The sequence below is a fragment of the Dendrobates tinctorius genome, unplaced genomic scaffold, assembly GCF_039654945.1.
Source record: "Dendrobates tinctorius isolate UK_male_01 unplaced genomic scaffold, ASM3965494v1 ptg000020l, whole genome shotgun sequence".
Classification (NCBI taxonomy): Eukaryota; Metazoa; Chordata; class Amphibia; order Anura; family Dendrobatidae; genus Dendrobates; species Dendrobates tinctorius.
The window spans coordinates 34,953,820-34,967,769 of NW_027361688.1; the positions used below are offsets into that span (position 1 = coordinate 34,953,820).

At 43.2% G+C, this 13,950-nt stretch overlaps 1 protein-coding gene across 1 annotated transcript in view; it reads right to left on the reverse strand.

The window, feature by feature from the left end:
• The window catches only part of SLC6A7 (solute carrier family 6 member 7), a 107,276-nt gene that overhangs the window by 20,246 nt on the left and 73,080 nt on the right, over positions 1 to 13,950 (reverse strand). Inside the window, exons 9-11 of the mRNA XM_073567990.1 lie at positions 4,747 to 4,859; positions 4,526 to 4,657; positions 863 to 962 (exon numbers count right to left, since the gene is read on the reverse strand). Of these exons, the coding sequence (XP_073424091.1) occupies positions 863 to 962; positions 4,526 to 4,657; positions 4,747 to 4,859 (345 nt within the window). The remainder of the gene's footprint in view (positions 1 to 862; positions 963 to 4,525; positions 4,658 to 4,746; positions 4,860 to 13,950) is intronic.

The window sequence follows — 13,950 nt, forward strand, 5'->3', positions numbered from 1 at the left end:
TGGAACAAGCTGCCATGAGAAGTGGTGAGTTCTCCTTCAATGGAAGTCTTCAAACAGAGACTGGACAGACATCTGACTGGGATGATTTTGCGAATCCTGCTTTGAGCAGGGGGTTGGACCAGATGGCCCAGGAGGTCCCTTCCAACTCTACGATTCTATGATTCTATGATCTCTAATATATCTAATATATTTTTATCTATCTATCTATCTATCTATCTATCTATCTGTCTATCTGTACATTAGATTGCTTTATTAGTTTTGTAAACTAGCTTTAAATTACCTAGAGAATTACAGAATGTAAAAGATGATGTTAAAAACGCATTGCATACGGATCATAGGTGAAAAAAAATCATATTGCACTTGCATCATCAGAGACTCAATTCTGGACCTGGGGAATGTGAGTAAATCAAGCTGTTTTTTTTAAGAAAACAGAAGCCAGGGGATAGAGTATTTCCAAAAGACAAAAACAAAAAAAACACTTTCAGAAACATTGCTTTAATGCTGCTATAAAAATGTCAAATAATATTCTCTTATATTCCCCACATATTAAAATATTAAAGATCTGCAGTCTACAGATGCAAGCAGTGACCGGTCCATATAATATATGCATTGAGAGCCCAAATGATACATTATACAATACACTACACAGCAATACTGCCATACGGTGTACGGTTTATACCGTTATACACGTCACACTCTGTGCTTAAAGTATACCGATATAAACTAAGCAATAATTCGCAATGTTCTTCATGGTATATTAATGCTATTTATGTGTATTTCATGTTCCATCATCACCTTTAACGTAAAGAAAGACTGGACCATATTGGTGAATGGGAATATGATGGATAAAATCAGTTCTTACCATACATTCTTGAGACCACAAGGCAAAATGTGATGACTAACACCAGAAGACCAAACCCCGCGCTGTAGTCATCAAGTAGGACCAGCCAGTACATTCCACCCTAGGAGATACAGATAAAACATCTGGTATACCAATGACTACATTTTTATATTGTTTTTTTGTAAAGTAAGCCATAATATTTGATATGGGACACTACGTATAGATGCTGTATGTAGCATAAAACCCTTGTGGTCTAGTGTGAAATCGTAAATAAAGCCCCTAATTACCATGTGCAATTAAAGGGCATCTGTCAGTAGGATCAGCCGTCTTCATGGGCATGTAGGTCAAAGAAAGTTGAATAAAATGATACCCTGATATCAGTAATTTCATGTCTTATTTCAGAGAAATCCACATTTTTCTTAATATGTAAATGAGCTGTTAAGATCTATGGGCAGGACATAGATCTCATTGAGCTTACTTAAAATGAAGGGAAGCAATTACCAATGTGAGACATATAATGACAGACAGTCTGCTCTCCTGGTCTACATGTCTCACACTGGTAATGCCCCTTTTATTTACAATAATCTCTGGAGGCAGATTCTCAGGGAAATCTATTTCTGGCCCATAGATCCTAATGGCTCATTTACATATTAAGAAAAATGAGGATATCTCTGGAATAAGACACTGGATCACAGATATCAAGGTATCATTTTATTCACCTTTCTATGACCTACATGTCCATATAGAGGACTTGGGAAGGTTGATCCTACTGACAGATGTCCTTTAAGAGTGCATCTTTGGGTTTTGCACCAATATAGCCACATCCTTGTCATTATTCATTCGTGTCTTCTGAGGTGACACAATTACAACTATCCACTTGCCACGACTCACCTAGTATGGGTAACCCTAAAACATAACTTCATAGTTAGGCCTATCTTATCTCCTATCTTACCTATGCATCTCTGTTCTAAAGGTAGCTTTACACAGTTGGTTCATACAGGGTTGGACTGGCCCACCAGAGAACTGGAGAATCCTCCGGTGGGCCCTGGCTTCTCCTTCAGGAGAATTCATAGTGCAAACCTTGCAGTTGATATGGGGCTCTCCAATGGGGAAGAAAGGTGAGCCCTCAGAATCAATTTCTCCGGTGGGCCCAATGTTCTTCAGTCTGACACTGGGTTCATACGTTTATTTACATTTTATCCTCTTCATCTAAACCTGTGGATGTTATCTGGTATAGTATCTTCTACACATGGTATTTATTGTAGAAGTTTCTTCTGGTTTCTTTCCCTCCACATCTCAATGAATGTGCTACAGGGCAATCTATCTAGAACTAACAGGACAAATCTCTAAAAATTAAGAATGAATAGTGTCCATTGCCCTTTCAACTTGGTCTTCTTGGTGTCTGGTGAAGTCCTTCAAACACATTAATCTCTTTTCATTGATTTTGATAGAACCTTCCTACCATCTTTTGTGTTTGGGGGCTTCCTAACTGTTCCTCGACAGACGATGTCAAAGGAGAGAAGAATTGATCTGTTTTAAAACATGATCCTTCGCTCTTACTGTAATTAGGAAGTGACCGGCAGTGGCTTACAGTCCTCTCCTCATTGAAAACACATGACTGTAGCCTGTCAAATGTTTGATTGTCACTTTGAGCCCTTCACGTCATGGTCATTTTTCCATTTTTGCATTTTTATTTTTTCCTCTCCTTCTTCCAAGAGACATAACTTGAGGGCTTGGTTTTTATGGGACAAGTTGTTCTTTTAAACAACTGCATTTTATCAAGTGATGTACTGGAAAGCAGGAAAAAAAATTGAAGTCACGAGCATATGAAATATGCAACATTTCCAATTTTCAGCCGATAGTGCTTTGCAAGGGGTTGTATTTTTTGCCCTGAGCCAACATCTTTTCATTGTCAAATTTTTTGCAGTAGATACGATGTTTTAATCGCCTCGTACTGCATATTTTTGTGGTGTTTCAGTAGGCAAACCCCCAAAATTCTGGTGTTTTGAAATTTTTTGGGGTATTACGCCATTTACCGATCTGGTTAATTAATTTTGAAATTTTGATAGATCGGACTTTTGCGGACATAACAGTACCATATATGTGTATTTTTTGCTTGTTTTTATTTCTTTATTAATGGGGAAAAGGGCGGGTAATTTGAACTTTTATATTTTTTAAATTTTTCCATATTTTTTCCAAAAAAATTTTTACTTTTTTTTCCCCTTGGTAGTGAGTTACTTCTTTGCCCTTTTTCCTTGGTAAAAAAAATGAAGAAAAACCTCTTGCTATTCTTTTTATCAGGTAATATCACTTGTCTTTATGTCCTCCTACATCAGCTGTCAATCTTCACAAGAGCCAACTGTAACCGCTAGCAGTGATGTAGTCTAGGTTGCCAGTGCCTGGGGCAAGACAACTGTTTTGTGCCTCCTAACCAGGAATTGTTACTCGCTCCTGCTGTTCTTTGAGTAAAATACTGATATTATAGTTGTTGCTTTGACCCCTAGTAGTTTTTTTTTGCTGTTTGCTAATTTCATTTTTAAAAAAGTTTTTTTTGGTTCTTTTACTACTTTTTTATGTAACAATTTTTTATATCCTTAAACCTAACCCTAGACCTAAGTCTAAGAGTAACTCAACCTGTAGCCCTAAAACTCACCCTTATCCTAAAGCAAAGACTAACCCTAACCCCATATTTAAACCTAAGTCAACCTCTAGCACTAACCCAAAGCCTAACCCCAATCCCAAATCTAAGCCTAAGTCAACCCCTTAGCCCTAACCCAAAGCCTAACCCTAACCCCAAATCTAAGCCTAAGTCAACCCCTAGCCCTAACCCAAAGCCCAACCCTAACCGCAAATCTAATCCTAAGTCAACCCCTAGCCCTAACCCAATAACTAACGCTAACCCCAAACCTAAGCCTTAGTCAACCCCTAGACCTAACCCAAAACCTAACGCTACCCCCAAATCTAAGCCTAAGTCAACCTCTAGCCCTAACCCAAAGCCTAACCCTAACCCCAAATCTAAGTCTAACTCAATCCCTAAATGTCTAACCCTAGCCATAAATCTAACCCTATACCTAAGCCTAACTATAAACAAATCCCTAAACCTAACTCAAGTTTACGTTATAAAAGGTGGAAAAAATATAAAAGCAGCTCTTAGGAATGAATGTAGACACTACTGAATCATGTGCAGGTGACAGATTTAAAACTGTTTTCATTCATTAGCTGCTCATCTAATATTATCTCAGTCACTGCTTATGCAGAGGGCAGCAGCGGTGATGAACTTGTCATTTGCTGCTGTACCCTGCATAGCCAGTAACTGAAATGACAAAGCTTATTTCATAATATTGCCTATGCAGAGCGCAGCAGCCGATGAGAAACTCATCTTTGATGTTATGCCTTCCTAAACAGGTCCAGGCAGGCGCTCACTGCCCTTCCAGGATGGGAAGCATGGGTAAGTGGCAGGGGAAGCCCTGTTCTTACATTGTGGTACCTGGTGCACCTATTCCCCTTGCTCACCCACCCACACTATTCCAAAGCCCTTCTTTCTAAGATAAAATAGCAAAACAATGTTATAAAAATAGTGAAAGTGGCACTTCCAGAAATAAAGCAGGCATATCTTTTTTTTATCTCATACAACTTATTTTATTTCACCCTGATAAAAAGTGACATTGAACAGACAGGACTGACCTCAGTTGTAAGGACCAGTCCCAAAAGGAATAACGCTATGCAGATAATAAGAGAGAAAAAGGCTTTCTTTGGTCTGAGGTAGTAAGGAAACTCATCCGTGATGGCCGTCACTATGGTCTCCATGAATGCAAACTGTGGATGAAGCAAATTACACATTTTATCCATTTTTGATATACAACGGTATAAGAAGTGGTAACGGAAACTGTGCAGAAGAGACTCACCTGACTGTCTAACCCGAGGGTCAGAAGCATAAAGAAAAAGAGGAATGACCAAAAAGGTGATAGTGGAAGCATCGTCATGGCCTGTGGGTACACTACAAAGGCCAGGCCAGGACCTATGGGCAAAACAGTATATTTATTAGTCATTTTATTTCTAGATTTCGCAGCAATTGGCAAATTAATGTGTAAACCTATGTCCGTATTTCATTTCAGATCGGTATTATTCCTGTGAACTGCAGATGTCAAGTATCTAAGTCTATTATACCTGCTATAGCATTTAAAGGCAATGCAACCTCGGAAATCAACTTTTTATTAAAAACTAAAAAATTGCTGTTTCTTTGTATCTATGAACATAAAAATCTTGAGATATTCTAGCTTTTGCACTGGCCACTAGAGCCACTAGTTCAGACACAATAGTCCTATGTTTCCTGTTCTCTTTGGATGACTTGACAGCTCTACTGTATAGATTGGGAGAGAATAATCAGAGTCATCTCTTTATTATTGGAAATTTGGCAAGTCAATGACAGCTCTATTATAGTGCTCGAGTTGTACCTAAGGTAGGATACCAGCACTACACGCTGTATAATGAGTAAACCGGAGTCCATGTTTTTAATTTATAGGAAAGTTATTAGAATATGGGACGACACACCTGGACACAGGTAAGATTCGATATGGCTCTACCACAAATGTTCACTACTAAAAGGGGTTGTCCAGGACTTTGATGGCCTATGCTTAGGATAAGTCATCAATATCTAATCGGTGGAAATGTGATATCCGGAACCCCCTCCAATCAGATGTTTCGGGTGCTGGGACCAGCCGGATGTGCTGAGCTGCACAGCTCTGTCAATGGAATAGTGTCCGCGGCCAGCTACTGCACATTCGGACCCTTTGAATAGGGTGCAGTTGTGCAGTACCTGACCATGGCTACTATTCCATTTACAGAGCTGCACTGTGCAACACAGCACATCTGGCCAGCACAGGGAACAGCTGATCAGTGGGAGGGATAGGTCATAAATATAAAAGTCCCAAAAAACTGCCTTAGGCTACTTTCACACATCAGGTTTTCGGCGTCAGGTGCGATCCGGCGTCGTGCCGGAACGCCGGATCCGGCAAATGTTTCGTAAAACCGGTTGTGACGGATCCGGTTTTCTGCCGGATCCGTCTTTTTCTTGACAGACAAAACCGGATCCGTCTCATCCGGTTCATTCGTTTTTTTTATCCGTTTTTCGACGGATTACGCCGGATCCGGTTTTTAAAATTGACCCTTGTGGCCTTCCGAACGGGATTGGCTACTGGAAAACTATATATAGCATGTTCATACAGCCCTTCTTTGACAGGTTGTAGAGGAGAAAGTGCAGGTTGGAGAGAAGAGCAAGTTACTGGCGAAGATGGATGTTGTCATTGGAAATATTTTTGAAGAATTTGGCGGATTTTATAGCGGAGGCGAATCGTTTGAGGGTGATTGTTCTGGAGAAGGAGAGAGCGAGACAGCAGCGCATCAGGCATCGTAGACGACGTTTGTGGATCCACCCCATCACAGCCAAGAGAATGACGTGTGGGGTCTATTCTACACTCTGCATGGACCTTCGACGAAACCCGGATAAATTTTTTGTATATGTTAGGATGAAAATGGAGAATTTTGATTACTTGGTGGAGCGCATTGCACACCTCATAAGAAAAGCGGACACCTATTGCCGCTTCTCTGTTTCACCCGCAGAGCGTCTGATGGTGACTTTAAGGTAAGCCACATTTATTGGATATGATCGCATCAGAGCACACTTTCACTGCAATCTTGTTGGTGGTAGTTTGTATCTCCAAGTGTTATAGGTCAGTTTTGGTATGTAATGCTGTGATTTAAAACTAATTTATTGTTTTTTAATTCCCCACAGATTTCTTGCAACTGGAGAATCCCTTTCGTCACTGCATTTCTTGTACAGACTCGGGATTTCCACCATATCTGGAATTGTGAAATACACATGCCGTGCACTGTGGGACTCCTTAGCTGAAGAGTTTTTACCAGAGCCCACAACAGAGAGGTGGATTGAAATTGCTGACAAGTTTCATCAGATATGTCAGTTTCCAAACTGCTTGGGCACTGTGGACGGGAAACATATCCGCATTGTAAAGCCAGCTGGATCGGGATCGGAATATTTCAATTACAAGAAATATTTTTCAATTGTCCTCATGGCCATCGCTGACGCGGAATACAAATTTATTGCGGTTGATATTGGGGCCTATGGCTGCTCCAATGACTCTCAAGTTTTCAAACTGTCTGCCATGGGGCGTAAACTGTATGGAAACACCTTCCAGTTCCCACCACCTAGACCGCTGCCGCAAACATCTGGTCCACCTATGCCATTTGTCTGTGTAGGGGATGAAGCCTTCCAGCTGTCAGAACACCTTTTGAAACCGTACTCTAGCAGAGGATTGACAAGACCAAAACGCATTTTTAATTACCGCCTCACAAGAGCAAGAAGAATGGTTGAATGTACCTTTGGTATTCTGACAGCCAAATGGCGGGTCCTATTGACTGCGATCAACCTCAAGACAGAAACTGTGGACGAGGTGATCAAAGCGTGCGTGGTACTCCACAATTTTGTTATCTGCAAGGAACCCATTTCCATTGAGGACACCTCTGAAGAAACCACCTTGCAAGATTACCATGACATTACCACTAGAAGTTCTGTGACGGTTTCAGTAATGAGGGACAATTTTGCACTATACTTTATGTCACCTCAAGGCAGAGTACACTGGCAGGATGACAGAGTGTGAAAGATTTGTGCCCAACCAAACTTGTGTACCTTCTGTACCAACAGTATATACCTTTGCCAACCAAAGTTGGCTATCTTGTCATGGTCTCTATTTTTAGCTTTAGGCCACAGGTGTGTACCTGGTTGTGTTTTATGCAAAGTATTTCACCTTTTAACAAAAGTTGTGTACATTGTTAGGAAATCACCAACAATAAACACAACTTTTCAGGTGAAATACTTTGCTTCAAACACAACCAGGAACACAACTGTGGCAAAAAGCTAAAATTTACCCACAGTTATATACCTAGTTTTGAATACCATTTCACCTTTTAAATACCCTGTATTTAACCTTTTTCGCCGCAGAAAGAAATGACAGACAACCAGTGTAAAATAATTTAACTTTTATTGAAAAATGTTTTTTTTAGTAAACTTTTTTAAAATTTTAATAAACTTGTTTAATAAAACTTTGAAACTATAAAACTGAAACCATAAAACTGGTCATTTTTATTTAAATACACACATTATAAATCTGTGTAGTGTGTGGTGGAAATACTGCTGTAGGGGCTGCGGGACACTTCGACACTGGGAGTGTGGAGAGAGGACTGGGATCGTGGTGGGGAAGGAACAGTTAGAGGTGAAGGTGTGGAAAAAAACTACAGAATGGGTGGACATGTGGGAAGCAGAAGAGGTGGTGGGTGGTGGAGTGGAGGGTTGGGCAGGGACTGTAGGAGCAGATGATGTTGATGGCAAGTTGTATGGGGAAGGAGTTTGGTACGGGGCAGGTTGCTGGAAGTGGGGAGATGTCTGGTACGGGGCAGGTTGCTGGAAGTGGGGAGATGTCTGGTACGGGGCAGGTTGCTGGAAGTGGGGAGATGTCTGGTACGGGGCAGGTTGCTGGAAGTGGGGAGATGTCTGGTACTGGGGAGGTTGCTGGTACTGGGGAGTTTGCAGGTACTGTGGAGGTTGCTGGTACTGGGGAGGTTGCTGGTGCTGGGGAGGTTGCTGGTGCTGGGGAGGTGGATGGTGCTGGGGAGGTGGATGGTGCTGGGGAGGTGGATGGTATGTAATAGGAGGGGGAGGATGGAAAGTGGCTGGAGGTGGATGGTATGTAATAGGAGGGGGAGGATGGAAAGTGGCTGGAGGGGGTGTAGATGTAATAGGAGGGGGAGGATGGAAAGTGGCTGGAGGGGGTGTAGATGTAATAGGAGGGGGAGGATGGAAAGTGGCTGGAGGGGGTGCAGGTGGAGGAACTACTGTGGTGGGAGGAGGAGGTTGGGAGGTAACTTGCTGGAGAGCAGCGTGGCATGAATGCATTACATGCATCTGCTGGGCAGGAGAGAGCGTTTCCATGCGCTCCACAACAGACCTGAAAAAGGTGTGGTTTGGCGAAGATCTTGCTTCTGAATGCATGGTTTGCAGAAGTGTCTTCACCTCCAGAATGCTGGAGTTGGTCTGCTGATAGCCTGTGGAGATTTGCTCTGACAAGACTTTTAGACAGTTCTGGAAAGATGCATTCAGATGCAAGAACTCTGGCGCATAAGTCTTTTCCTGACCCCTCTGCCGCTGCCGCCCAGTACCCGCAGGTGTACTAGAGGTGGCAGGGGCAGAAGGGTGGGGTAAAGGGAAAGCGATCTCCTCACCAGCAGCTTCATGTAATGTAGGCGGCCACGATGCTCCTGTGCTGGTGGATGGGACAGATGGGTCGAATGTGTGGGAAGGCTGGGAAGGTGCAGATGTACCGGGGCGGTCGAAGTGTCCCTCGGTGCCGGTCTCCTCAGGGATCGCCTCAGAAAGGTCCAATCGTGCAGGCTCCCGAGTGCTGCTCACCGTGCTGTGGAATAAAGAGAAAAAAAAACAATTAAAATACTGACATGGTATGGCCCTGGCTGAAAAAAAAATTTACATCTAACATTTTTTTTCACATGTGGTGTGTAATATTTACCTTCTGGTGACCATTGTTTCCCGGAGGAACGACAGGGCTTCTGCGTACTTGTACTTGCTCCTGCGTCCTCCAGATCCACTCGGGGCCCGCATCTCTTTATTGAACTCCTTCTTGAAACGATCCCTCACAGACCGCCACCGATTCACAATTCTGTTCCCTGAAACGAGAAAGGAGTGGTTAGTATACAACATCAGTGATTCCCAAACTCCAGTCCTCATGGTCCCCAGGGGTCATGTTTTCAGGATTTCCATAGTAAATAGAAATCCTGAACACATGATCCGTAGGGACCACGAGGACTGGAGTTCGGGAAACACTGGTTTACATCAAGCAACCGGTACTGTATATACTTACGCTCTGTAATCTGGGCCCGAACATCGAGGTCCTCCCAGCGGCCCACAAGGAGCGAACAGATTTCCTCCCAAAGTCGTCGGGTAACGATAAGGTCAGCGTGGCGGCGGTCAGCCATATTCCAGAGCGGCTCCCTTTCTCTGACGAGATCGATGAGGTGGTCCACATCGAGTCCTCCATCCTCACCGTCAGAGTCGGGAGCACGCTGTGAAGGCTGTTAAAGAAAAAGACAAAAATAACATAATTAGCCTCCACATAAGAAATGAAATAAAAAGTGCAAAAAAACAAAGCAAAAATATTTATACTTACACGCTGGTGACCGCCGCGTTGCTGTCGCCGACGACCCTGGGAGGCACTGCGAGGACCTCTTGGCCGAGCACCAGATTGGGAAGACTAGAGAAGAAAACAAAAAATGTTATGTCTTTGGATGTAGGCATTTGTTTGCTGTGTGTGGTCTGCAGAACATTGTTTTCTATGTGTTGTGTGTAGTGTGATGTTGTGTTTCTGCGTTTGATGCAGGAAACTTACCAATTGTGAGCCCACTCCAGGTGTCTGTCCACCCCTTCCTTCTTCTTCTGGGAACTCCTCTTCATCTTGTGATTCCTGTTTTGAAATAAAAGGCCATGAATAGACATATATTACAGAGAAGATGGATTTTGGAAATAAAAACTTACCGTCAAACGCTGACGATGCGAGGGAGGGCTCCCAGAAGATGATGTGCTGTCTTCCTGGTGGCCACACTCCATGCCTGTGGGTGGTGTTCCAGCTGCTGCCATTGCTGCTGCTGCTGCTGCTGCATCTATTGGGCGGCTGTTGAATAAAGAGAAACAAAGGGCCAATGAATATCTTGATATTCAATAGCCCTAGTTTGGAGGAATGGGTGATTTGATAATTACCGTCTCTCATCTGCTGCTGGCCTCCCCTCCTCAGCATGTTCTATTTGCTGCTCCATTTGGGGTGGTGGTGGTGCTGATGGTGCTGCAGTGGTCTCCTGCCTTCTCCTGCTTCGCTTGGTTGCTTTCTTGGGTGGCATGTTGGGTGTGGCTGTGGGTCCCACTGTCTTGCTTTTATATATGTCTTGTGGGCAGAGCTACTGAGCATGCTCAGACCAAAAAACCGGATCCGGCGCATTGCGGCGCTCATAGGCTTTCATTGTGTGAAAAAGCCGGATGCGCCGGATCCGGCGCGTCCGGCTTTTTCGCCGGAGACAAAAAACGTTACAGTAGCCGTTTTTTCCAGACGCCGGATCGCGACACATTGCCGGATCCGGCGAAAACCGGATGAAACGCATGGCCATCCGGCGCGATCCGGCGCAAATGCAAGTCAATGGGGGGGAAACCGGATCCGGCATTGCATTTCGCCGGATCCGGTTTCTGTCAAAAGCGCCGGATCGCGCCTGACACCGAAAACCTGATGTGTGAAAGAGGCCTTAATGAGAATGATCAGTAATGAAGAGGTTGTCAAATTTTTTATCCAATTTTTAAGTTCCTTGTTATAACCACCGTCAATTAGTCAAACCAGAGAATGGCTTCAAAGAGAATTTCTCTCTCTGGAAGACCACGACATTTATGCATTACACTCACAGACTACTCATTTGACATGCACTATGCAATGCTTAAAAAGATGTTAAATACATGTTAAAAATCCCCATGTTCCCCTGAATCTGACAAAATTTTACTTCTGGCACTGTGTCACTCCATTGCAGAGATATTCACATTTGTTTCCTCTGTAGAGCTGTATGTGAAATCTCTGCTTTGTGTCCAACTGGGTCTTTCTTCAAAGTCTTCTCTGGGGTATGCGTTTTCACTGCTCCCTTCCACAGGCTGCCAATAACAGCTTAACAACTGATCTAGCCAGTCTAACAGGCTCAGACGTTACAGACCTGTCATTGGCAGCGTCTGTGAGATAGAATGTGAAATAAACACCCCCAGAAAAAGACTCTGAAGAAATGCCCAGTTGCACTACAAGCAGAAATTTCACATACTGAGCTCCAAAAGCAACAAATGTGAATATCTCTGTAAAAAAGTGACGCATCACAAAATGAAAAAGAGCGTCACAATCAGGGAAGCATAGATTTTTATAAGGTATTTGATTCAATTTGTTTTCTGAGCAAGTGACAGGTCCTCCTAAAATGTAAGTGTTCCTCAGTCTAATAATTAGCAAACATTTTGGATAAGCTGTAAACTGTTTCTTTTCCTGCAGAAACCTCTGCAAATCAGTACATATCTTGGCTGTAAGATGAGCTAAACTAGCCAGTTAATTAGTCAGAGCGACATTTGCCAAGATGAGCCGTGTTTCAATGAGAAAATGGGGAGTTAAGTCTGCCAAAAGTGCAACCCAGGAATTTATGGAATTAAGCATTTAAATTATTGTAAATCCATGTTAATAGATATAAAATATACACAATACCCTATGATGTTCTGCTAGTTCGTGCTGTGACAGCACATCAAGATATTGTATAAATACTCAACTAGGTTTTTTTTTGTTTTGGAAAATTCCTTTTTGATTGAAGAGTTCCCTGATGATTGTCACATCAGAGCGTCCTGCCGCCAAGAGTCACAGCGATCTGTTCATTTCCTTGCAGCGCCACCACTGGGTGGAAGCAGCATTACACAACTACTATTAAAATCAATCAAGTAATCAGGTTTTCTCTCACATCAATTTCCTTATTTCAGTGCTAAGAGGTGTGATTTGGGCATCTAGGCCAGGTTTTCAGGCAGTCTGAGAGATGGCCGGGTATGGCTGCCCACATACCCCACCGCTGGGTGTGATGAAGGGGTAAAATGAAATCTGTTTGACATATGATCTGTGTGTGTGGAGGTAAGATGACCTGCTGTGTGATATCTCTAGATTGACCCAGTATACTGGATGCTATCCAGTCTGTGTGTCCTTGACTGTCTCTAAAGTGACTTTGTTAGAACTGTTTGCTTTGTTTTGCTTACACTGAAAGGCCGTTTACTTTCCTTTGCTTGTGGCATGGTTTATGAAGCACCAATAAACCAGCCTGGCCATTTAAATTGAAATGGTTCTGTGATACCTCACCACACACTCAAGTGAGTTGCATTGCCACAATTGGTGTTAGTAGTGCGGGCAGTATTCCCTGGGAACACATGTGACTTCATCAGAGGTGCTGCATGTCCTGGGTAAAGGTAGTTGTAAGCCAGGGAGCAATGTCAAACAGTATGGAAGACTTGGTTAAGCACCTGTAGCAACAGCTACAGCAGCAACAGCTGGCATAACTGTAGACAAATAAGCTGCTTATGTAACAGATCCAGCAACAGTAGTCGCAGCACTTTCAACAGCAGTTTGCATTACTCACAGAGGTGGTTCATGGCACAGAGGCAGCTCTGACTCTAAGATCAGCTGATGATTTTTCCATCTATAAGGCGGTAAGGAGAGCCCTGCAGAAGATGATCATGGGTGATGACAGAGGCATTTCTGACTATTTTTCAAAGGGTCATCAAGAGGGAGAAATTCCTGCCAGATCAATGGGCAGAAGTGCTGGTGCCATAGTTAAATGGGGGCCTCATAAGGCCTACTATAACAACCTTACAAGATGCCAAGGAATAAGTAAAACTAAAAACTGAAATTTTGGTGCACTTTGGGGTGACAATGATTGCCAGGGCACAAGAGACCCACCCCTGTGCACATCACCGTGAAAAAACCCCTTGCTCCCAAACTTTTGATTTACTTCACCTGGTCCAAAAAGGTTATAGAACACGAGGCTCTGACAGAACCCCATGTGTGGGTGAACTTGAGGCTCTTTCGAATTACTGAGGCCTGGCAAGAGCTTATCTTCAAAGTAATAAGGCACATGTTGAATCTCGGAATCATTGACGAATCCAAGAGTGGGTGGTCTAGCCCGATTGGCTTGGTTCCAAAATCCAATGGCGAATGGAGGTTCTGTAACGATTATACAAACCTGAATGAAGTCTCCAAGTCCGACACATATACGATGCCTCATGTCCATGAGCTGATCGAGAGATTTGGGATGGCAAGGTACATAACTACTTTGGGTTTAATGAAGGGATATTGACAAATCCCCTTTTCACAAGAAGGCAAGGAGAAGATGGCTTTCATGCGTCTTGGCATTCTTTCCACCAGTCTTTCACACTGCTTCTGGGTGACCTTATGCCACTCCTGGTACAAAAATGTAAGCAGTTCTTC